Here is a 24,975-nt window from a genome sequence, read left to right on the forward strand (position 1 = left end):
GGGTCATGTGACGCCGCGGGGTGACGCGCCGCCGCTCTCACAGCCGCTGCCATGAACATTGACGTGGAGTTTCACATCCGACAGAATTATCCCTGGTCTAAACTGCCGGGCAGCGTGAGGCAGGTCAGTGCTCCACCACCACCACCACCACCACCCCCGGCACTGCTCCACACCGGAGCGTCCTCACTCTGGGGAGGCGTCTCAGGCCTGCGCCACTGTGCGAGAGAGAGACTGAGAGGGAGGGGGGAGAGGGAGGGGGGAGGGAGGGGGGGGGGGGGGGAGGGGGGAGAGAGTGGGGGGGGAGAGTGTGGGGGGGGAGAGAGTGGGAGGGGGGAGAGTGGGGGGGGAGAGTGTGGGGGGGGGAGAGAGTGGGAGGGGGGAGAGTGGGGGGGGGAGTGGGGGGGGGGAGAGTGGGGGGGGAGAGAGTGGGGGGGGAGTGTGGGGGGGGGAGAGCACGGGAGAGAGTGGGGGGTGGGGAGTGCGCGAGAGAGAGTGGGGGGTGGGGAGTGCGCGAGAGAGAGTGGGGGGTGGGGAGTGCGCGAGAGAGAGTGGGGGGTGGGGAGTGCGCGAGAGAGAGTGGGGGGTGGGGAGTGCGCGAGAGAGAGGGGGGTGGGGAGTGCGCGAGAGAGAGTGGGGGGTGGGGAGTGCGCGAGAGAGAGGGGGGGTGGGGAGAGCGTGAGACAGAGAGTGGGGGGTGGGGAGAGCGCAAGAGAGAGTGGGGGGGAGGGAGTGCGAGAGAGGGAGAGTGGGGGGCAGAGAGAGAGTGGGGGGAGAGGGAGAGGGCGGGGTAGAGAGCGCGAGAGGGAGAATGGGGTGTAGAGAGCGTGGGAGAGGGAGAGTGGGAGGTAGAGAGAGCGAGAGAGGGAGAGTGGGGGGTAGAGAGTGGGAGAATGGGGGTAGAGGGAGGGAGAGAGTGGGGGATAGAGGGAGGGAGAGAGTGGGGGATGGAGGGGGAGAGAGAGCATGAGGAATAGAGCGAGGAAGCAAGGCCTGGCTGAAGAGAGTGAGCGAGTTCCTGGGTAAAGTGAGCAACTGAGACTTTTGGTAAAGAGAGAATGAGTGAGCGAGATCCCGGGTAAAGGGAGAGTGAGTGAGTGAGATCCTGGGCAAAGAGAGAGTGAGTGAGTGATATCCTGGGTAAAGAGAGAGTGAGTGAGTGATATCCTGGGCAAAGAGAGATTGAGTGAGCGAGATCCTGGATAGAGTGAGTGAGACTCTGAAATGCTGTACACTGTCCAGCGCCTTGGGACGTCCTCCCGATGTGAAAGGCGCTATACAAATGTAATCTTGTTGTTGAGACAATGTGTAAAGAGGGATTGAGTGAGCAAGATCCCAGGTAAAGAGAGAGTGAGTGAGTGAGCTCCCGGTTAAAGAGAGAGAAAGTGAATGAGTAAGATTCCAGGAAAAGAGAGTGAGTGAGACAACTACTTGCATTTATATAGCAACCTTCACGCCGGACGGTGTCTCGGATCACTTACCGGAGATCCCGGGTAAAGAGAGAGTAAGCGAGACCCTAGGTAAAGGGAGGGTGAGAGAGAGGTCAAAAACTGTGACCTATAGCACTCGTCCTCCCTCCCTGGCAAGTTCCTGCATGTATTAAACACTGATAAGTAATTAATGGGACAATTCTATAGACGAGCGCAGTACTTTATAGTGCACTCGGGGACAACAGTTTTGGGGATCTTGTCTTTCCCTTTAATCAGTTACATGGTTAATAAATACCAATGATGCTACTCTGGTAAATAGAAAATTTTAGGATAAATAAATGGAGCAGAAATAAGTATTTTGTACGTGACATTCAGTCAACGATTTTTAGCTAACACGTGTAAGCTACTTTATTTGCAAAATGAACCTTATCTTGACAAGTCAGCCTCTTTGGTTTTGGTATCTTTGCTGCTGCTCGATTCAAATATGAAATACTACCCTTTTCCTAGCTCGATAATGTGTGTCTTCAGTAAGAAAGATTCATTGATAAATGGCAGCGCAGTGTATCAGAGAGTTTAGGGCTGCATATTTTTCATCATCTTGTATTTGGTTAATTGGTGAACAATGTTGGATGAGAACACGTCGGCTCATGAAACGCAGTTACACGTTTGGTTGCTGTCAGCGATGGGGTAGGTTATAGGCTACATTTGAAATGTTTGGTGCATACATCCTAAAATGCCGGTGTTTCTCGCCCCCACCCCCACCATTAAATTCTGTGAAACTCTGATAACTTGTTGCCCCAATGGGTCAAACAACTACTTATCAAAGTTGACCAGTTATCCAAAGGACAGTATCTTTAAAGTACAAAGTATTTGAATAGCCAGGATATTGAATGAGTGACGAGTTATGCAGAATTAACTCTTTATCCCAGGGGCTAGTTATCAGAGTTTAACTGTACAACAACTTGCAGTTATATAGCCCCTTACAAATGGGATAGCATCTTTGAGCACTTAAATACAACAACAATAAAATTACATTTATATAATGCCTTTTGCGTCGGGAGGATGTCCCAAGGTGCTGGACAACCAGTGTTTCATACCCATGCTGGGGAAATGTGGAGGGCAGAGGGGGTAGGAGGGTGATCGAAGGCACGGTTGAAGAGGAGGGTTTTGAGATGGGTCTTGAAGGAAGTGAGGGAGGGGGCGAGGCGGAAGGAATGCGGGATGCAGTTCCAGAGGGTGGGGATAAAGTGGCTGAAGGCTGCACTCGCCACTCATGGGGTGGGCGAGGCGGGGGATGTCAAACAGGCTAGAGCCCGCTGAGCGGAAGGAGCAGGCAGGTTGCTAGGGGGTTAGAAGGTTGCAGAGTTAAGGGGGAGCAAGATCATGGAGGACTTCGAAGGTGAAGACCAGGATCTTGAACTGTATCCTCTGTGATGGGAAGCCAGTTGAGTCGGGCGGTTGGGGGTGATAGGGTCACGGAGCCTGGTGCGGGAGAGGACACGGCTGCAGAGTTCTGGATGATCTGCAGCTTATGGAGGGAGGAATTGGGGAAGCCGACAAGCAGGGAGTTTGCAGTCAAGCCAGTATGTTATGAATGAGTGCATGAGGGCTTCGGCGGCCTGCGGTGTGAGACAGTGATGGAGCCGGATGATGTTGCAGGGGTGGGGGAAGGCAGAGCGGGTCATGGCGTTGATGTGGGTTAGAAAGGATAGTTGAGGGTCAGACATAACATTCCAGTTATATGAACAATATGCTTTTGACAGAGATGCTGGTATGAGTGTTTCTGTAATAGTTTGATGGTTTAGTGGACTCCCTGGAATGATTTGAAGTACTGTATTAATAATTTTGTTCAGACATTTAGATGATATGGACAATGAGAGCAAAGCTGCTTGCTGAAGTGCTGTCAGTGATTGTATTGTTGACAGTGTATTTTTGTAACTGCCATTGTACAGTAATACCATGAGTTTTTTAACTTCTGAAATCAGTTGTTGACATCAGATTTCTTGTATTATTGTCTGTGATCACTTCAGCAGAATAACAACTGTGAAATAGTGTTGTGAAATCCTAGTCACACAAATGTTCTAAGTGCAGAACCTAACAGCTTGAAATTACCAAATGCTGAAATCCTTTGATTTCACACTGCCTTGAAATCCTTTTATGTATCTGATTTTCATGAATCCCACCATGGAAGCTGTAGGATGGACTTATAGAGCTTTATATTTTCAGTCATCACAACAGGTGTTCATATACAATGAACCCAGGTGCCTTCCTTGCAATGCGAGTGCTCTATGCAATGCGAGGCCTAGCTCTCCGACCTCCTAACCCCTACCATCCTGTTCGCTCCCTCCGCTCAGCGGGCTCTGGCCGGCTTCACATCCCCTGCCTTGCTTACCCCATTATCGGCTGGTGGGCCTTCCGCCGCTCTGCACCCAACCTCTGGAACTCCATCCCTCAGTCTCTCTGTCTCGCCCCCTCCCTCGCCACCTTCAAGATCCACCTCAAGACCCTCTTCAAAGCCCTCCTCTTTGACCGTGCATGTGTGACAGGTCTTGAAGGAGGCAAGGGAGGGGCTGAGGTGGACGGTCACATGGTAGGTTACATGGTAAGAAATTGAGAATAATGGATATCTGTCAGAGATCATTGGTTTGTATTTTTTGCCTGAACCACACAGGTTCCTGGAATTCAGTCTTGGCACTTTGTTTCACATAAACAGATTTTGTGCAATTAATAATTATCTGCACACTTGAAACCAGATTACACCTTGTACTCCTTTCCAGTTTATCTGATTTTTTTTTTAAGGATGGTGAACTGGTGTCAATCTTTGTTGCCCAGTGATGATCGAGAACCGAAATTTGTTCTGTAACTCAGTAGCAGCCACACAGTGAAGGGGAGTGAGTGTCTGTTCTAAATAGATGAGGATGCTAATCCTGTTCAATAGCACATGACTTTTCTGACTAAGAAAGTGATTGAAGTGAACATCAGGTCAGATTTGGGCTCGATCTTTTAGCACTTTATTTGAGGTTTCTCTTAACAGGTAGTTTACATAAGAAAGTAATGTTGGTGCAATTTCCACACCATTCTTTAAGATTTAAATATACTGTAGATGAGATTACCCAGTTCAACATGTACGAGGAGTTGCACCTGAAACAGATTGGTGATACACCAGGCAAGTAACTTGAAAAGCTTTAAAAGAAAAGCTACATCCTTATTTATTGTTTATAATGCATCTATCTGGTAGTGAGATTAAGACAGAAATTCAATCCCAGGTCTGCTGATTGTCCACCACGTGATCTCTGTTATCGTGTTCTGCAATATTGTCAGGACTGCTGTATTGAGTTACCATCCTGATACTCCTTGCTTCTCATCAGTTACTCTTCATTTTATAATTAACCAGCCTTTCAGCTGATTGATTCTGAATTTACAGTAACTATATATTTTTTGTGGCTGTATATAATGTAGATATGCTCTACCATGTTCTGTCAACTAATGTAAAGATAAGAAATTGCTAATTTTTTTTGAATTGCACATTGTTTAGTGCAGAATTATCTTATACAAAAACGGATTCTCCACAATTTTTAATTTCTGTCAGCTTGATTTCAAGATTTCAGATAGTGAGCTTTAATTTTACATTTCATTGTACAGGTCAGTTATATGTTGTGCTGATGGACATGGTTTTTGAATGGCATCTTAAGCCATAAAGCATCAAGGTTGCAGATTGGCACCTCCAGCCATGTAGCTCACCCACAAGCACTCTGGAACGCTACTACGCATGAAGGGCGCTATTTAAATGCAAGTTGTTGTCGATTACATAAAAGTGTCAGACTAGACTATGTGAATCCACTCCTGACTTGCGACTTTATGACTCTGAGGTGAGAGTGCTACCAACTGAGCCAGACGAACACCTAACAATATTAACCAACGTGAACAGAAACGTTGGCTGGTTGGATGCACCTTTCCTCTCATGGAAAGTTAAAAGGATAGAGAAGGGGAATGTAGCATGGAAGAATTGTTGTTGTATTGTGTAGAAAAGCACTCTTCATTGGTGTACCTCTGCCTGCAATATTAGGAATTACCTCCACTTTGAAATCTGGTGTAATTACAGCCAATCAGGTCCAATTCAGGGAAGATATAGGCTTCATTAAAGAAATCTTAACAGACCACCAGTGCTAACTATGTTGCACATGTTTTTTTACAGAGTCTTGGGAACTCGCAGCGCGAGTACGAAAAACACGTCCTCCTTTACAGTATCCGCAACCAGCTGCGGTACAGAAATAATTTGGGTAAGCAGAAGAACATTTTCCACACAAAAGGTCTGATGTGCTTCTTACATCAGTTATCAATCTGGAGGGAGAAAAAAATACTTGCTTTATGTGGGTTCTGCCAGCAGTTGTGATAGTTGCATCGTGTCTGTGATTCTCCTCGTGGCTCTAGAACCTAAAAGTATTGACTTGTTTCTGATAGGGAGGTTATGGTAATATCCCTTTTCTATCTCCCGGCCCATCACACTCAAAACACATTCAATTTTAAGTTGTGAAGTTGAATTCTTTTTAAAGATTACCTCATGTATTGTACTTGAAAATGCTTTATGGTTGCTTTTTGGCTGCAGCAGATAGAATCTGACTGTTTTACAATACAATTTCTGCTATCTTTGCAAACATAAGTACATTGCATTTCTGACTGTTTTCCTGCTTTTTGTTTTAAAGTGAGATATGTTAAGAAAGATGAGCGCAAGTACTATGAAGAGCTGCTTAAATACAGCAGGGAGCACCTCATGCTGTATCCATTTCATTTATCGGATATTATGGTCAAGGGACTACGCGTTACACCCTTTTCTTACTACATAGGAATTATGGAGGTGAGTAAATATTCACTAGCTTTCATGCTCAGCAATATGTTTGTGTGTTTAAATTTGATCCTGTTCACCCAAGTTAGGGGTCGGTAAGGTTCCTCTTGCAGCCATTTTAATGCGATACGGAATCTAGCTGCAATTGGGAAGAAGTTTGTTCAGAAGTTTGTCCTGTTTGTGTTGATAAAGAAAGCTGTAAGGCAGGCCCAGGAGGACAACAACAATAACAGCATATGGCTCTTAAAGTTGATTCAGTGGGGATAGGGAGCCAGTGGAGCTTGATGAGGATAGGGTGTTGCTCATCGAGCCTGTTAAAGGAGATTATGTGGACTATGGACCTACAGACCATCCAATATGTTCAGTGGAGAAAATGAAACTAGTGTCAACAACTACAGATAATTAGATTTTATATTCTGCTATGAGTAAATACTGCCACAGAAAGTGCTAATTGATTGAAAACCATTTCATTGATTGAACGCAAGGAAGTCATTCCATCTGAACAAATTGGTGATTAGGAGTTATTGAAAGTGCAAAAATCCCATGAATTTGAAAGGATTAAAAACAATTAAAACAAAGCATTAAAACAATATTGAATGTAATTTCAAACTATGGTGTATGTGCTCAGTTGGTGGTTTGAGCTGTGCTCTTGTTTAATAATGTAACCAGAACCCGCAGTTAGTCTGGTAATCCCTTTTAGGTTTCCATTGTGGAGCCCTGAAATGGTCAGTGTTCTGACATTGTATTGGCGTAACTTCAGTTATTTCTTTCAGTGACACTTTGCAGCATATATTCAAATTGCTTATGCACAGGTGTGTTGTTGTTCCCTTTAAAGTGTTCCTGTCCAATTATCATGGTCTTGATTAAAGGAGCTGCATAACCATTTGTGTTATTAATGCAGAGAGGCTGGTACCTGTCAGATGGAAGATTTTCCATGGAAACTGAATGCAGAAATTGGTTATAACCACAATCCTATAATAGGATTAGGTTCTCTACACAGTGCTATAAATTTTCCGCAGATGAAAAACAAAATACCAAAGCAGCACAATGTTTCAGTGCCGGCACATGGTTATGGGAACAGGGATTGTGCCTTTTCCCTCCCACTAGCCAGTTAGTTTACAACTTGGTGAAAGAATGTAAATTTAAATAGGTTTGTAGCATTCTATACATTGACTGTATATTTGTGGGCGAACGCGGCAGCCAATTGCGCACAGCAATGTCCCACAAACACTCGTACATTGAAAATAACCAATTTATTATTGTTTTTGGTTTTGGAGGGAATATTATTAGGCGTGTGGAGTAAGGAAACTTGCCCAAGGTTTCGCCCTGCCTGGAATTGAACTCAGGTCTCTCGCTTGCAAAGCGAGTGCTCTAACAACTGAGCTACAGGACTCCAGAAGAATGATTTATTCTGCTTATCTGCCCACCACCTTTCACTATTGTTGGATATAAACCTTACAAAACCCTTCTGGTAACCTAATATTTGAAATTAGCTTGGTTCAGAAAGTTCTTCAGAAAGTGCAGAGTCTGAAATTATCAAGTAAGGTAGAGGATCAAGTTTTACTATGAGCTGTAGTTATTTATAACAATTGTCTTTTCCTTTTTATGTAGGACATAATGAACAGTGAAAAAAGTTATGATTCTTTGCCCAATTTCACAGCAGCTGATTGTAAGTCTCTCTGTGCTGAGTGTGTTGTGCTTGATTGTTTGACTCCAACAATTGTTTGTAACCCCAACCTCAGAGCAGCACCTTCTGATACTGTATAAGTCTCGGGTTTCTGTGATGTATATTTCTACTTTCCACTTGCATTCTTTCTAAACTGCAATATAATTGTTGCCCCCAATCAAGTTTAAGATAGGATTATATTGTGGCTTGCTTTGCTGTTGATGTGTGGATAGCGAAATTTTATTTTTTTCTGTGTAGAAGAGAGATATAGCTTGGAAAAATAAGTTAAACTATTGCAATATGCCACATGGAATATGTTTTTTTCCAGCTTTGTTAATGCATTATCTAAAAACTTGTTTCTTCTGTAGAATATGCTCTGGAGCATCATGGCAATATTATTAATGAATTGATTTATCAAATTGGTCTTGAATGTTTCTTCCTTAAGGACATAATTCAAAGCTTTGATGATTATGCTGAAATGCCAATTGTTCTGTATTGAAAACCAGACATTTTCTGTATAGCTGGAGAATAAACTTACAAGGTTTACATATGAATACAACTGAAACTGTACAATTGCATTCTGATCTCAAATTCTTTTATAGGTCTAAGGCTCCTGGGAATAGGAAGAAACCAGTATATTGACCTCATGAACCAATGTAGATCATCAAAAGTGAGTTGGCTGTATTCTCTTTAAGCTCATTCTTACAATTTATTTGTTATCATCAAAATGAAGGATTTCAATGCTGGAAAACCAGACTCAATTTTCTGGTTGAGGATTGAGGACAATTGAATAACTGTTTCTTATTACTGGAGGTATTCTGAAAGGATGAAATCAGGTGATAAACATGGCCTTCTTCATCAGAATCTCTCTTGTGATGTGATCTGATTGAGCCACAATGTCAAATGTTGCAGAAGTGCTCTTAGATATGATTCAAGGTACGCCATTGTGGGAGGAGCAGCAGGATCTTTGTTTTGTACCCAGTCCATGCTATACCAGATGTATAATCCATATTATGTCAGATGTAGCACTGTGAATCTTCTTTGGGATGTCCTCCCAACCTGAAAGACATTATATAAATGTAAATTGTATTGTATGTTGGAGTGCTTGATAATGAAATTAAGTGCTGAACCTGAGAAAGTATTCATTTTCCCAGTATTAAGCATTCCTCACCTAGATGAGCAGAAAATAAGCAGATAACTGGTAAACTGGTATATAACTTTGTAAAACTTAGTATGTGCAAATTCACTGCCGTGTTCGCTCACAAAACACAGTCACTCAACTTTTCAGTTTATCCTGTGAGGTGCTTTGGGAGGTCCTCCTGACGCTATACCAAATGTGATTTATTATTATACTGGAATTTCACTGAACATAGTTGTGACTTATGCTGTTCAAAGAAATGCAACATCCTTTCCAGTCTCAGTGAATATAAGAGAGAAATGTGAGTTCTACTAACTCACACCTAATCACTCTGAATCTGAGTTGAATCATGCGCCTACACAGAGCTCCACTCACCAATGGAGCTTTTTCATTTTAGTAACGAGCTGTTGTTTGAATTTCATGATGAAACCTTGAAATGGTACCATTCGCTTCAAACTCTCACCTCACACAGATTCATCTTGTATTTTTCATTTGCCTTTTTTCAATTTGCCACTGAAAGTGAAGTATGAATAGCCTAGCAGCTTGCTTGATGGTAATCTTTGTCACTGACAGGAAAACAATAGGTTCCACAGAGATATAAACTAAAAATATCACTTTTGTTTCAGAAATTTTTCAGGCGAAAAACAGCTCGTGACCTACTCCCAGTGAAGCCTGTGGAAATTACTATTGAGCCGTGGTGGGTAGTGCAGGCTGGCTTTATTACAGAGGATGACATTAAGGTAAAGGGGATATTTAGCAATCAAATATCTATAATAGGAATTACTGTGGGAAATTTAATTTATGAATTATTTCTGCTAAATTCATTGTCTGGAGCACTGAACCCCAAGTTCTAAATTCCACCAGGAATAGTCCCGGACCCAGCACTGACCAACTTGGGCTCCATACAGCAAATAGCTCTGTGGTGATGGTGGAGTGAAGCCCTTTCGTCCTATTATGTTCATTTCATTGTCAGATGTGGTTCATCTCCCAGTAATTTGTGGGGGGGGGAGGGATTGCTGAAGCTCGAGGCTTTGTTGTGAAATCTTTTGCTTTGCAATATTTTTAAATGCTAAGAATCTGCATTCAAGCAGAAAACAATGATCCTTTAAGAAAGCTGTTGATTTTCATACATTAACCCTTCATCATTTATTTGGATAACAAATCCCTACATTTTTCTATTGAAATTATATTTTAATGTTAAATCTATTATTTTAATCCTGGACCTTTGGATTTTGAAAGTAAAGTCACATATATAGAATATGGGTGCATAAATTTGGGAGAGAAGTTAACAGTAGAAGGCAGACCAATAACTAGACTGATTGTTTACATAGTTGTTTCTCTACTTGGATGAGACGTGCTTGTTGAAGGGTGTCTGCAACTGATTCCTTCTGACAACTGAATATCGTTACTTATTGATCAGTTTGTGACTGCTTTGCCTTTTAAACTTTGTTTTCCAATTAAACCTGAATTGAATTCATGCTCAGTTGGTAAAGCCACAGCGCTGTGTGATCCTGAACCATGCCAGCAAGGTTTCAGGTTCAGTCCTGGATCTTGTATGTGAGCTGAGCTGCAACTGCAGCATTTTCCTGCCCATGGGTCTGCCAGGAGTTGTCTGAAACTAAACCATGCAGACCAGAGTGGTCCCAGGTTCAATCCCCTGACTATTCATGCAGACCAGGAGGGTTCCAGGTTCGATCGCCTGTTTTTAAGGAAGCTAATTCCATCACAGTTGCAATAGTGACATTTTCATGCCTTGGGGTCATCCAGGGAATGTTGTCATGTGAAAGTCTGCTGGAGAGTGCACATTTGTGTAAGTCAGGAGAAGACTTGGCTACAATTAGTCTTCCTTAGTCAAATAACCCATCAATGCTCACTTTCTAGGGTTCCACACGGAAAATGGCAACATAGGTGAAATGAGGTTGCTAAGAGGATCTGGTGCTGATCTCCATTTTCAGGAGGGGGGAGGGAGAAGAGAAAGAACCTATTTGTGAGTTTGATTTGTTTTAATACCCGCTGGGTTATTACCTCTAGATCTGTTCGACACCAGAGAAGATCGCTATTGATAAAATCATTGATTTGGGGCCTCAGCTGTCTGGGCTTTTGGAACACAATGTGGTGCTCAGTGAGTATATACTATAACAGTGCATCTGTGTGAATGATGGGCATGAGCAGGAATCTTTCAGAAAGTGCAAATCTTTCGGGCTTTTTCCCGCCGATCCTGTAGCTAAAAATATTCAATTGCCCTCTGTTCTGTCTTCTTCACTTTCTCTCCTCAATTAGCTGAAATTGTTTTGTATTCACTTGTTTGCTATTCTCTAAGTATTTGCAATAATAATAATAATCCTTGCATTTGGTATAGCACTTTATTATGCTGTTGAGAGGTCTCAAAGCACTTCACAAGATATACTGTCAAGTGGAGTGACTGTGTGTTTTGTGGGTGAAACGCGGCACCCAATTGCTCACAGCAATGTCCCACAAGCAGTCATGGGTTGAGTGACCAAATTATTATTTTTTTTAATTTGAAGGGTTTATTACCCCCTGGAAAGTGATCCGCCAGTCGACTAACAATCGGGTTCAACAAGAGGACGTGGAGGGGGCTATATAAATCCAAGTTGTTGTTGTTATTGTGCTGTGAAATCTAGTTTGCCATCACATCAGTGTGCAGATGTTGGGTTGGGTCAGGTTGCAGAGTGTAACTCATTTTCGGATCAGTCTGATTTATAACCTCAGCAAAGCAGCTCTTAATTTACCGCTCACCAGCCATGCTCTTAGTGTTCTGTTCTTGCCTGGTTCCAATCCTACCTTTCCCATCGTCTGCACTTCGTGGCCACCAACGACTTCTCCTCTACCTCCCGCACTGTCTCCTCACTGTCTCTGCAATGTTGCCCACCTCTGCCACTGCCTCTCACTGCAGGCCGCCAAGACCCTGATTCACGCTTTCATTATGTCCTGGTTTGACTACGCCAACTCAGTGGCCTTCCCAACTCTTCCCTCCACAAACTGCAGATTATTCAGAATTCTGCAGCTCGGGTCCTCTCCCACACCAGGCCCCGGGAACCTATCACTCCTGTTCTTGCCCGGCTTCACTGGCTCCCCATTCCTCAGAGAATCGAGTACAAAACCCTGGTTCTTACCTTCAAGGCCCTGCACGGTCTTGCTCCCCCTATCTCTCCGACCTCATAACCCCATATCAGCCTGTCCACTCCCGAGTTCCTAATTGCTATCTAAATGCAATTTGTTGTTGTATCTCCCAGCTTATCTGATTATTCAAGTGGATGTTATATATAAATATATATGTAAATATTCTATGAAAGGTGGATATTTTTCCAGGTCATTTGGGACATTTGAGCGGACACCGGCCTTCCTCAGGTTCCCCGCACTTCCTCTGCCCCCACACTCTGGAACTCCATCCCGCAATCCCTCTGCCTCACTGCCTCTCTTGCCTCCTTCAAGTCCCGTCTGAAGACCTTCCTCTATCCTCTTTTCATGGAATATTTAATGTCCACCTGAATAATCAGACAAGCTGGGAGATACAACAACAAATTGCATATAGATAGTGCCTTTCACGTTGGGAGGAAATCTCAAGGCACTGGATAGTGAAAGGTTTGCACCAGAGCCAATGGTTGGAAACAACAGGGGTGGAGGGCAAAAGGGTGGGGGTGAGACAATGACCGAAAGCACGATCAAAGAGGAAGAATGACCTTGGAGGAAGATTTGTAAGTTTGCTATGAATTGAGATGTTCTGTACTGGATCAATTAGGAACTCGATTAAGACATGAGAATAGCATCCTTACATATAAACATTAGGTGTTTAGTTAGGATTCAGTTTAGGTAGGATTCACACATACTGAGCTCACCAGAGATGAAAGAATGTAAGCAGCATGACTGAATGCATACTGTCTTGGATACTTCATAGATTTATTGCTCCATATATTAATTAATTTTCAACAATATCCCCGAGATCCTATAATATAGTCATAAAAACAAGCCAGTCATTTTGTTAGTCTAGTTTGATAAATTCTTGAATTTTAGCTGACAAACAAAATGAAATCAAACCATGCTTTATCTGCTGTAAAACACACCTTTCATAGTAGGATATTTACGAAAGTGAGCTTTTTAAAATTGAAAGAAAGAACATGCATTTTTATACTGACATCATTTTGGAACTGTTTGGCTGAATGACCAATTAATTTGGGAGACTGGTGGCCATGACATCTGGAGAAATGCCCTTTTTTTCATGGAAAATTTTATGTCCACCTGAATAATCTGACAACCTGGGTGATATAAGATTTGAGAAGTTTGCTATGAATCGAGATACTTTTGTAAGGTTTGTAAGAGAATTCAGTTTCTTAAAAATATTGAGGGTTTTGTGTTGAGTAATGACAACCTCTAACAGAGTATCTTTTAATACAGTCTCTCCATGCTGCTTGAATTAAATAATCTTCTATCCAATCATGTGAACCACTGTGCTAAACCATGCATTTTTTTGTCCATTCTATCGCAGGTTTGTATAATAAAGGTTTTGTTTACCTTGATGTGCCGATATCTGATGACAGCTGCATAGCAGGTGAGCAGGTATTCTTCTTTCAATTTTCTCTCCTCTACTCCTGGAGGCCTTGAAATTAGTTTATTTTCCGTTAGGTTCTGTGGGTATCAGTTACTCTCGTATTAGTACTTGGCATATTAGCACCATATGTACTAGAAAGTCTTTTCTGATGGTCTTTCCTTGCACCATATCTCCCATATTTAGTTCCACCATTGGAGGGATTTGTGATGAATCGATTGCAAGGTGATTATTTTGAAACTCTTCTCTACAAGATTTTTGTCTCTATTGATGAACATACGAATGTTGCAGAGGTAGGGAGAAGAGTCCGATTTTCTAGTATTTTCTTAAAAAAAACTTCATTCCCATCCCCACATTTCCTGACATTCCTTTGCCCTTCTCCCCCCTTCCCCCATCATGCAAACACCTCCGCGCATGTCTCCTCCGCATCGCCCTCCAAGACAACAGTTCCCTGGCCAACAAAGTCTTCCCCATATCTATAATCTCATTGTGGATGAAACACCAACATCAATACCACTTCATGATGTATTAAGCTTTGAACAGTTGAATTCTATGTGTTACTGTGATTGCAACTTTTTTTAATATTTTATATTCTAGTTGGCAAACGTGCTTGAAATAGATCTATCACTTGTAAAGGTATGTGAAATCTAAGATTTGAGAACAGATACGTTGGGGATATCTAACATCTCTATAAAGTTGTCAATTTGATTGAGGGCTAACCTGATGGAAGTTTTTAAAAATTATAAGGGGTTTTGATAGTCAATAAGGAGTAATTGCTTCCATTGGTTGGTGAGTTATTGATGAGAGAACATCAATTTAAGATAATTAGCAAATGGGGTGGAGGGGGGTGGTTATGAGAATTTTTTTCACAGATACAGAAGCTAGGATATGGTACCTTTTTTGGTTATGTGATTGTAAATCTAGATGGGGGTTATTACCTTTGATTTAATGCAATAAAATGCTTTACTATCTTTTCATTTTTGGTAAAAATATCAAAAACTATTATAGGCAACTGTGGCGTATTGGTTTCCAAATAAAGACAGTACATCTAAATTACACTTTAATGCAGTATTCTGCATGCCTTTATTGCAAATAAAGTTGGATTCTATTATAACCCTAGCATGTTTATTGCAATTTTTAAAAAAATCTGACCTTGTATGTGAAACTGCATAGCAATACCGTTTAATTATAGTGGCAGAATTATTGGAAAGATTATTTGTTGGAGAAAGAAATTTCTCTTATAATTTACGTATTCCTAAAAGTGTTGTTACCAGACAAAAGCTGAACATGTTCATTTTCTCTTCAGAATGCAGTGTCAGTGTACTGTCGTCTGGGTTTTGCACACAAGAAGGGACAAGTGATCAATGCAGAGCAGCTTCACCCAACGTGGAAGGATGTCGCATCAGTCAATAGATTAAAGTAAGGTTAAAACCTAATGAAAATACATTAAACTATATATAGATTTTGAAGATTGTTTTCCTATGAAGATGGTAAATAAGAGAAAGTGCACATTTTACAAGTGGAAATCTAGTTTGGTTTGTACATGAACTGACACAGATGTGTTTGGGGCTTACTTAAGTAACACATGGATTCCTGTTTATCAACTTAGTTCATTAAGGTGATTTATATAAAAAATTGAGGATAAAATTATATTACTAGTTTTGCTTGTACAAAAGAAAAATCAAATGTGCTAAATAAATTTGTTTTGCTGGAGAAATAAAACAAAATTGAGAAATTAAACTTGTGGCTCTCAGCAGATTAGATTATATTGTGTATTTTGTGCGAGCTTGTCCATGTCCTGCTTAAAATGATCCCTAAAATGGCATTTTTAAAAATGCACTTTGACCTAGGAAAAGAGGCTCTGTGTAAGGCTCAAACATATGAGATAAATAAGATTCACCTTAAATTACTTGCTTTATTGCGAGAGCAGTAACTTTGATAATTGCTTCCATTGCATGTTGCTCATAAAATCATCACTTCAAGCATAGAAACATGTTCTAATTATTGCCACTTTCATTTTGTGTTGAGATATAATGGTCTGCTTGTAAGCCAGGGAATTTCTGCAGTTTTTTTGTTTTTAAATTGAATAAATGGTCTTTGTACAAAGCAAAATTAACCTTAAATTTCTGCTCAATGTATTGCCCCTAATGGTAATTTGATGAGTGTTTGCTACTTCATGCAGGTGCTCCATGGACCCCGAGAAGATGCTGTTGTCATGGGAAGGGATGGAAAACAGAAGTCCTGTGCAGGATGTTGCATCTTCAGCAACAGACACTGATACTGCCAGTCAGGAGGATGTGGGTGAGCATGTAGTTGGGCTTTGTTTATTTGAAAATCTTAAATGCTTTTGATCGTGTAAATGTCTTGCAGAGAATTTATTTGAATTGTGATTGGCATTTCTTTTTAAAAAAAAGTCAGTTGAGGCTAAAGAAGCTCTGCATTCCACTTGCACCAAAGTGCACACTTAGCTGTTCCTTTTCGCAGCAAAATTTTATTTTTAAAAATAAATCTTTTGGGTATTTCAAACTTTGAAATGATTTACTTTGGTGTGAAGAAAAGTTCACAATCTAATTAAATTTTTCAGACCATTGTGTATAATTTACTCGGCACTTGTGCGTTTACAGGATAATTATAGTAATATTTTCATTTGGTATAGTGTCTTTCATGTCAGTGGGACGTCCCAAACCGCTTCACAGCATTGACTGTGGAGTGACTGTATATTTTGTGGGCGAATCATGACAGCCAGTTGTGTACAGCAATGTCCCATAAACAGCCATGAACTGAGTGGCCAATTTTATTTGACTAAATTTTATGATTTATTTGTAGCTGACTCTGTGAGCGTGAGCAGTCTCAGCACGCCCAGTGGACACACAAAGCGAATTGCATTCCTGTTTGATTCAACCCTCACGGCTTTCTTAATGATGGGAAACCTTTCACCGGTAAAGTATGCTCAGACCTTCCTTTCCCAATGTAAATTTTACTGAGCAGTCCTCTTGTGTAATAGTTATTTGCACTGAAATATCAGAGTTGCCTTGTCTTGTGCAAAAAGACCAAAATTTACACTATTTCTATGGGAGTAGTGCTTAAATGTTGTATGAAATATCAACATGAAGGATTATGGCAGAGCTACATAGTAGGACAAGCTGTTTGTCACCAAACTAGTAAGCCATGACAATGTACAATTTATACTAATTTTGTAGTCGAACTTTTGTAAACATTGCTACAAGGATGTGAATAGTTTGTTACCTATGTGTGAGTAATAATCTGCTTTCATTGTTTGTGTAGAATCTGAAGAGCCATGCAGTCACCATGTTTGAAGTAGGGAAGTTATCAGATGAGTCCCTGGACAGTTTTCTGGTGGAACTTGAAAAAGTAGGTCATTTTGGAGAATATAGAGTAACTTGTTTTTAAAAGCATTTGATGCATCACTGCACAATGAGATGTTCCTCTCGCGATTACAATGCATTATTTTTAGTTTAGTGGTTCACTTAAAAAAAATATTTGCCAAGAATGGTGTCAGTCAGAAAAAGGTTCAGGTTCTGTAAGTCCTATGAACTGAATAGCAGAGCCTCGGAACGTCCTCCTGACATGCAAAGCGCTATATAAATGTAATTTTGTGGTTGTTGAATAGGATTATAAAAGTTTTCTTTTACTGAGGCACCTAAACTTAAGAAGAAATGTGCTATTAAGGTCTAGTTTACAGTATTCACAAAAAGATTGGTAATCAGTGAATGTTGCATATATCCCAATTTGGCTCAATCCTCCACTCTGAAACTGTTTAGATACCTTCTACTCGCATGAGTCCAGATTGTGATTGAAGGATGATCGTAATGCTCGGCAGGATATCAGCTTCTGAGCAGTGTTCCAGAGGGTCAGCCTGAGCTGTATTTGAGTACCTGTGGATGTTTAAGTAAATCCTATTGTAATATTACAAATTAAACTCCAATGTAATATGATGTGCATCCATCCACGGTTGCACACACCTCTTCACCAGGCCAGTCAGGAACCTAGGCATCTTGTTCAACCCTCAACTGTCCTTTCTCCCCCACATCCGTGCCATAACTCGCTTTGCCTTCCCCCACCTCCGCTTGTCGGTCTTCCCGACTCTTCCCTCCACAAGCTGCAACTCATCCAGAACTGTGCTTTCCCGCACCAGGCTCCGTGACCCCATCACCCCCACCCTCTCCTGGCTCCACTGAGAATTGAGTTAAAAATTCTTGTCCTCACCCTCAAGGCCCTCGATGGCCTTGCCCCCTCCTATCTCTCCGACCTGTTAATCTCTTATTAACCTGTCTGCTCCCTCTGCTCATGCTCAGCAAGCTCAGGCCTGCTCCATGTCCCCCTGCCCGGCCCGCCCCACCATCGGCGGTCGGGCCTTCAGCCTCTGCCCCCACTCACTGGAACTCAATCCCACATTCCCTTTGTCTCGCTCCCTCCCTTGCCTTCCTCAAGGCACACCTCGACCACCCTCCTGCCTCCCCCGCTCTCCACCCTTCCTGCTCCCACCACCCCCCCACTTGGTTCCTGATCCCTTACTGTTCAGCACCTTGGGACGTCCTCCCGATGTGAAAGGCGCTTTACAAATGTAATTTTGTATTGTGTGTTGTACTGATTTAATGATCCTAACTTTCATGATGCGATCACAAGGTGCTTGCTAACCTTTTTTCAAAAAAGTTGTAATTTCACTCCATCTGTTACATATTATGTTACTATATGCAGTTTATGAATATGAGTAATCGGGCTGCTTTGCATTTAAGGTACAGAACACTGGTGAGGGAGAAGCCCAGAGGTATTTTGACCATGCGCTTACTTTGAGAAACACAATACTTTTCCTACGACACAATAAGGAACTAGTTGCAGATGCTGAGCAGCCAAACAACGGTAGGTTTTATACTGAATTTTAAATTAAATGGTTCAAAAGCTTAAATGTTTTAGCCTAGCACACTAGTTGCGGTTAAAACAAATCATTGAAGACTAACCTTGTGTTCCAGGTCATTGATATTGATGTACTTGTTGGTAGATGTATTTATTTGTGTCTATCGCCTTTTTTAATTAGCAGTGGATAATCATTGCAATACTAAGAATGGGTCCCAGGAAGACAGTTCCGTGTGTAATTAATGCTTGCTTTAGTAAAAAATAAAAACCATAAACTTCTTCTAATGTAAATATTACAAATTAAGGCTAGACAATGTAGATCATGACAAGTTGTTTCAACTAGTCCAGAATAGTAAAACCAGAGGACACAGCCTTTCGATTGAAAGGATAAATTCAGAATGAATCTAAGGAAACACTATTTCAGTGAGCGAATAGTAAACCTCTGAACAGGCTTCGGTGGAAGGTAAAATTATGCCTTCAGGATAGAAAAGAAGTAAGAAGAGTAAGAAGAAGTAAAAAGCAAACTGTCCACTAGAAATGGAACCAAATGCATTTGATTTTGGAGTGTGTGCTGCTGAAAATCTTTTACCTTTAGTTAGTAATAGAAAATGACCTCCTCGACATGGTTTATTAAGATAGGGTATTTCTGAAGCTGTATTTTGATTTCTAACAAACTTATTTTGCTTTAGGTTTTCCACTAGATCTGTTGCGCTGTGAGAGCTTGCTGGGGTTGGATCCGGCTACTTGCAGCAGAGTGCTGAACAAGAATTACACTCTCTTGGTCTCGATGGCACCTCTTAGCAATGAAATTCGACCAATAAGCAGCTGTACACCACAGGTAATGGAAGCACTTGCAAAGGACAAGGCTTCAGCTATATGTGTCACTGATAAGTATTTGCAGTTTCTGCTTGGCCCTTTCATGCTCATATACAGGACACACTTCTTATAACACGGTACACTGGGTCCATAAGTTCAACCCCCACATTAAAACAAATCATAAAAACATGGTTCTAAGGTTACTGCTGACCTCACTTGCTATGTATGTTCTGCACGCAAGAAACAACACAAATGCCCCTTTTAGATCATATGCTCTATGTACATGAAGCACTGTTGATGTCACTTTGCGTGTGCAACATCAGAAATTGACATCAATGACAGCCATTTGTTTAATGTAGGAAGCTGGCTCATCAGTGCCAGAAGCCAGGTGTACCATAGATCCACAATAGACCTGTGCACTAAGCAAACATACAAACAACTAGAGCACTTTCCAATAAGTTCATGTACAAAATACACACTTTACAGTAAATCCTGTGAAGTATTTTGAAAAGTTCTCCTGTTTCCCTGACATAAAGGATGTTGTATCAAATGCAGGGATTTATTAGGATTATGTTGCCCTGTGCTTCAAATATTTGAATACATTTAATATATTTAGGTTTAATGCAAGCTTGCCTTGTCTTTTAAATAAGTGTCCACAGTAGTTAATATTCAGTCAGTCCCGTTCTCCCCCACCCTCCCGGCTTCTTTTGTTCTATTTTGCTAGTTCTTAATTTTATCTTTTAACAGGAATTTTCTGTTGCTAATCAGAATTGTAGATTTTATCTCACTTTGTATTGGTGCATCTAAATTAATTGGGCTTGAAATTAAATGACCAAGATTTGGTCCTGGATATTTTATACAGACAGGTTTAACCTTGGTATGATGAGCAACAGAAGTAATCTGGTTTATTTGGTCTTTTCAGTAAAATCCTAATGAATCCTTCTCCTGACTTAACATTTTGTTTACTTTGGGAAACAATTAGCATATAGGACCAGCAATTCCGGAAGTCAGTTCAATTTGGTTCAAACTTTACATGTACCACATCACCCGACGAGGACCTCCTTCACTATTACTTTCAAAGGGATCAAGACTTAGAAAACTTCCTGTTGTTTTTCAGGTATTACCTAAAAATATTACTTGCTGTATATTCTTGTTCTTATTATCCATGCTGTATACTCATTATTGTTATTTATAAAATTGTCCTTCTCCTTACCATCTTATTTTAAGAACTTTGATCGATTGCTTATAACCTCTTGGGGACATGATCCTGGTGTTGTTCCTACCTCAAATGTGCTCAGCATGTTGAACGATGCACTGACACACTCAGCTGTATTAATACAGGTAACTAACTCACAATTGCCTTTAACTTCCACTAGTGTAAATTTCTCCTAAAGCCTATGACCTCAGATACTCATGTAAAATACTGGAACATGTTTTGCGTTTGAATGATAAATATATTTCCGGCCAATCAATCATACGTTCAGAGTTGTCCCTTTCCTCCTTCAAGGCCGGTCTCAAGACCTTTCTGTTCAACCGTGCCTTCAGCTCCCCTCTCGACTCTCTACCCCCTCCTCGCTCCCTCCTTTCCCTCCCCTCACCCTGACCATTTCCCCACTGCTCGGGTCCCGACCCAACTGTCCAGTGCCTTGGGAAGTCCTCCCGACGTGAAAGGCGCTCTATAAATGCAATCTTGTTCTTGTTAGAACAACATAAATGACAATTTCAGGAAGGAGTAGACAGACCATTGGCCCACCTAGCCTACCCATCCAATTTCTCACAAGATTCTGATGTAACTGCTGGTAGATATTTACTCACAATGATTTGTTACTGTTGGGGATGAAGGCTTTCCAAAGTTTGCCTGGATTCCTGAAAGTGTACAATTAGCTATTTGTACCAGATTGTTTCCAAGGCCAGATTGACCCATTAATAACTAAGAGAAAGATGAGATACCTCTCTATTATTGAGGAGAAATTGTAGTTCATTAAGAAATGATGTTTCTTGATTTGTACCTTTTTGTAACTTTGAATTCTTTATAATTTTTATATGAACAATTACAAATATTACAGTAATTTGGATTCAATAATACTTGAAGTATGGTTTGTATGTAACTTTATTAAAATACAACTGCTTCTGCAGGTCTAATTATCTGTCATTTTGTGTTAAGTGCAGTGTTCATTAATTAGCACTTCATTGCTGATGTTTGTAGGGTTATGGCATCCATGGTCATGGTGAAACAGTTCATGTTCCATTTCCCTTTGATGAGCAACAGATGAAAGGAGGTCGGAAATTCATTTTTTTTTCGCCTTTGTCTTTATTATAGCAACATTAGAATAGATCTCTTTTAACATCTCTGATCAAGTCCTCTTGTTAAGATTCATTGTAGATGCACAACCCTGTTTAAAATGCACTGAAATCTACATGTGCATTCCCACTTTGCCATTATCAAGGTCCTTTAGTGGTCACATTCAATTTAGTGTTGTGTAGCTACAGTATTTTATGCACATTTAGCTAGATGTATGCATAATATTGCTTCACTGTCATTTATCTTGTTTGTATCATTTTTGCAATGTAAATTACGCGGGGGGGCGGAGGGGAAATAATTTAACTTTAAAAAATTTGTGCTTGCTTTTATGTGTATATATATTCTGCACTTGTAAATTGACTGACCTTGGTCCTCTGCGATTGAAATGGGATTTGTCGTAGTGACCTATACCACATTTACTGACAGGTTGAGAATAACCACACTGATAATTGTTAAAGGTTTTTTGGCATAGTACCATGTACCATTATCTACATTTCTATAAATAGAATTATTCATGTTGCCATTGTTATGTATCATCTCAAAAGGAAAGTTAGTGTTTTTGAAAAATGAAAGCGATAGCTGAATGTCTGTTTTATTGTCTTGGGTTTGCTCTAGAATTTTCACGCAGCAACATGTGTGCTCACCAGTCTTTGAAAGTGTTGAGTGAGAAAGTGGATTTGGACCATTTTTGTGGATACGTGACAATGCTCAATCATCGTGTTCAACATACTAATGACAGGTGTTTGAACGCTGAGTCAGATGAGAAAGGTATGCCAAGGCTAGCACAATACATTAAAAAGTGCACTGGATCATAAACTTATTTTAGTAATCTGTTTCTCTTTTTTTTCCCAATCATTGACTACTTCAAAATGGTTTGATCTATTTAAAGTTTTATAATGTTGCAATAAACAACATGAACTTATGAAAAGCCATTGGGTTCCAATAATCAACAAAATTACATTTGTTTAGTGCTTTTCATATCGGAAGGTTATTTCAAGGCACTGGACAGTTAAGGGTTTGCATCCGAGCTGGAGGTGCAAACCTTTTATCAACTGAACATTGCTGACTGCAACCATTGTGAACGTCACGTATCCAACTAATTCAGAACTCCACTCCCGATATACTTACTCACTCTAAACTTTATCCCCCACACCATCAAGCCAGACCTAGACAGGGTCCACTAGCTCCCTATCGCATAACGGATTGGACCTGTTTACTCCTCACTGCATCACCTACCGACTCCACTCGGCTATCTCAGGCCTTGTACTTGTCCCTTATCCCTTCCGCTCTACCATCAATGACCATGTTTTCAGCCACTATGCCCCAAACTTTGGAACCTTCTCCCTCAAACTCTCCACCTGTCCCTCCTTTCCCCTTTTCAAAGCCTTAAAGATCTTCTTTGACTGTGCTAACGTTCACCTCTCTCCTGCTTCGTGTCAGGCTCCTGCGACAACAGAGAGTTCTAAAGATATGGGATGTAGTGGCTGAAGGCATGGCCACTGATGGTGGAATGGAGGGCACGAAAGGCACACACGAGGGCGGAGGCAGTGGGTGGTGGAGGGGGGGGGTAAGCAGATCGGATAGGTAGGGACATGCGAGGGCATGAAGGGATTTGAAAATAAGTGAGAGGATCTTGAAATCCATCTGTTCAGTAATTGGGAGCCAGTGGAGCCTGGTAAGGACTGGTGTGATGGGGATAAGGGTTTTTTTGCGGGTAAGTATCCGGGTAGTGGAGTTTTGAATTAATTAGATTTTGTGTATGGTGAAGCTGGGGAGACCAACAAGGAGGGCATTGGAATAGTCCAGCTGGGGATCGAACCTGACACCATAGTTGCGCATGGGTTTGGTGAGTCTGAGGGAGAGACCACGCTCAACATAAGTGCTCCGAGATGCTACCCTGTGTGAAGGACGCTAAAAAAATGCAAGTTGTTGTTGTCAGTGGCATGCACTGGCTGCTGCCTTCAGTCACAACACTCACTGCTAGAAAAAAAATCAAAATGGCATCAAATCATTCTATGAGCTTTGTGTCATAATCTGTTATATTAAAAAAAAGTCATGGTTCTGATTGGGAAACTTTCTTGAGGTTTTTTGTGTAAACTGAGTGAGCTTCTTGTGATTTTACACAATTTGAGCCCTATCACCAAGGGATTGCTCTATTTACTTAAAATATTAAACTCGCCAACCAGTGGAATCGACCCTTTTATTAATGTTAAAATAACCATCTAAGATGTGTAATATGGGATAATGGACTGAAGTTGAGTAAAAATTGTGGTGTAGCCATGAGATCCTCAATTTTTCTGTATAACATGAATATGCATTGTAATCACCAGAAGATGCAATAGATGTGAGTATAGAACAATTGTCCATCTGATTTCTTATGTAGCACTGTTCTTGGGATTAAACCTAAAGGATACAACCTTCCACTCAATGTTATTCTCACCTTTCTTGGCTGGTCGGATACTGCTCCAATTGATTGTTGACAGGATTTTAAATTGTTCAAGTTTGCTTAAATTGAGTTTAAGATATTACAGACCTATTCTCCCAAGTGCACTGTATCTGCTTTGCTCAACTACATAATCATTGAGATTCTTATTCCACTGCAAGCTGTTTAAGTCTCAAATATATTATAATATGGATTTGCAGGCGAATCAGATTCCCCATCTGGATCTGATGCTCAGGGCAGTACAGAATCATTCGAGTTGGTGGCAGATGAACCTGTGGCAGATACAGTTTCCAATAGAATTACTGAAGGTAAATGCAATTGTTATTTAATATTTTCAAATTGTTATTGTACATGATACAGATGCTATAATGACAACATTTGGTACTTAACTATTGCAGACCAGGAAAGTCCCATATTTGATCGCTGGTCTGTGTTGAATGACCTGGTCTTAAGATGTGTGGAAACATTGCAATTTACTTTTGTGTTTGTGGGTTTATGGATACAAAAATCAGCCATGTTGGTTAATATCCTGTGATTCCTTCTCTCTTTCCCCCTCCACACTCATTTTACTGTAAAATGCAAATGTATGCAATTCCTCCTGGGAAAAAATAACTTGCCTTATTCATTGCTAATAATCATACACTAGAGTGGCCATTTGGACGAGCTGCCTGTGGAACTATAAGGATTATTATATCCCAACAATCGTCACTGTCTTGAGAGCAGCAGAGAATATTTGGGAAAAATATACTCAGTATGTTGAATTTAGTGCCATCTTCATTTTATTTATGAATGTATTCATCCTAGTGCTACCAAGTGCATGTGTGAACATTGACAGTGAAAGCAGATGATGGATTTCAAGATCCTCACTCTTAATTTTCAAATGCCTCCTCTCTCTAATCCC

General features: G+C 40.9%; 1 protein-coding gene across 1 annotated transcript in view; it reads left to right on the forward strand.

Moving 5' to 3' along the window:
* The window catches only part of fam91a1 (family with sequence similarity 91 member A1), a 30,130-nt gene continuing 5,155 nt past the window's right edge, over positions 1 to 24,975 (forward strand). The window contains exons 1-21 of the mRNA XM_007900567.2: positions 1 to 123; positions 5,623 to 5,707; positions 6,131 to 6,282; positions 7,882 to 7,939; positions 8,539 to 8,606; positions 9,701 to 9,814; positions 11,106 to 11,196; positions 13,579 to 13,641; positions 13,825 to 13,931; positions 14,236 to 14,274; positions 14,945 to 15,057; positions 15,821 to 15,939; positions 16,465 to 16,577; positions 16,924 to 17,010; positions 18,396 to 18,519; positions 19,203 to 19,351; positions 20,312 to 20,446; positions 20,557 to 20,670; positions 21,536 to 21,608; positions 22,247 to 22,399; positions 24,275 to 24,382. Of these exons, the coding sequence (XP_007898758.1) occupies positions 52 to 123; positions 5,623 to 5,707; positions 6,131 to 6,282; positions 7,882 to 7,939; positions 8,539 to 8,606; positions 9,701 to 9,814; positions 11,106 to 11,196; positions 13,579 to 13,641; positions 13,825 to 13,931; positions 14,236 to 14,274; positions 14,945 to 15,057; positions 15,821 to 15,939; positions 16,465 to 16,577; positions 16,924 to 17,010; positions 18,396 to 18,519; positions 19,203 to 19,351; positions 20,312 to 20,446; positions 20,557 to 20,670; positions 21,536 to 21,608; positions 22,247 to 22,399; positions 24,275 to 24,382 (2,137 nt within the window). The 5' untranslated portion in view covers positions 1 to 51. The remainder of the gene's footprint in view (positions 124 to 5,622; positions 5,708 to 6,130; positions 6,283 to 7,881; positions 7,940 to 8,538; positions 8,607 to 9,700; positions 9,815 to 11,105; positions 11,197 to 13,578; positions 13,642 to 13,824; positions 13,932 to 14,235; positions 14,275 to 14,944; positions 15,058 to 15,820; positions 15,940 to 16,464; positions 16,578 to 16,923; positions 17,011 to 18,395; positions 18,520 to 19,202; positions 19,352 to 20,311; positions 20,447 to 20,556; positions 20,671 to 21,535; positions 21,609 to 22,246; positions 22,400 to 24,274; positions 24,383 to 24,975) is intronic.

This window comes from Callorhinchus milii, unplaced genomic scaffold, assembly GCF_018977255.1.
Source record: "Callorhinchus milii isolate IMCB2004 unplaced genomic scaffold, IMCB_Cmil_1.0 Scaffold2, whole genome shotgun sequence".
NCBI lineage: Eukaryota > Metazoa > Chordata > Chondrichthyes > Chimaeriformes > Callorhinchidae > Callorhinchus > Callorhinchus milii.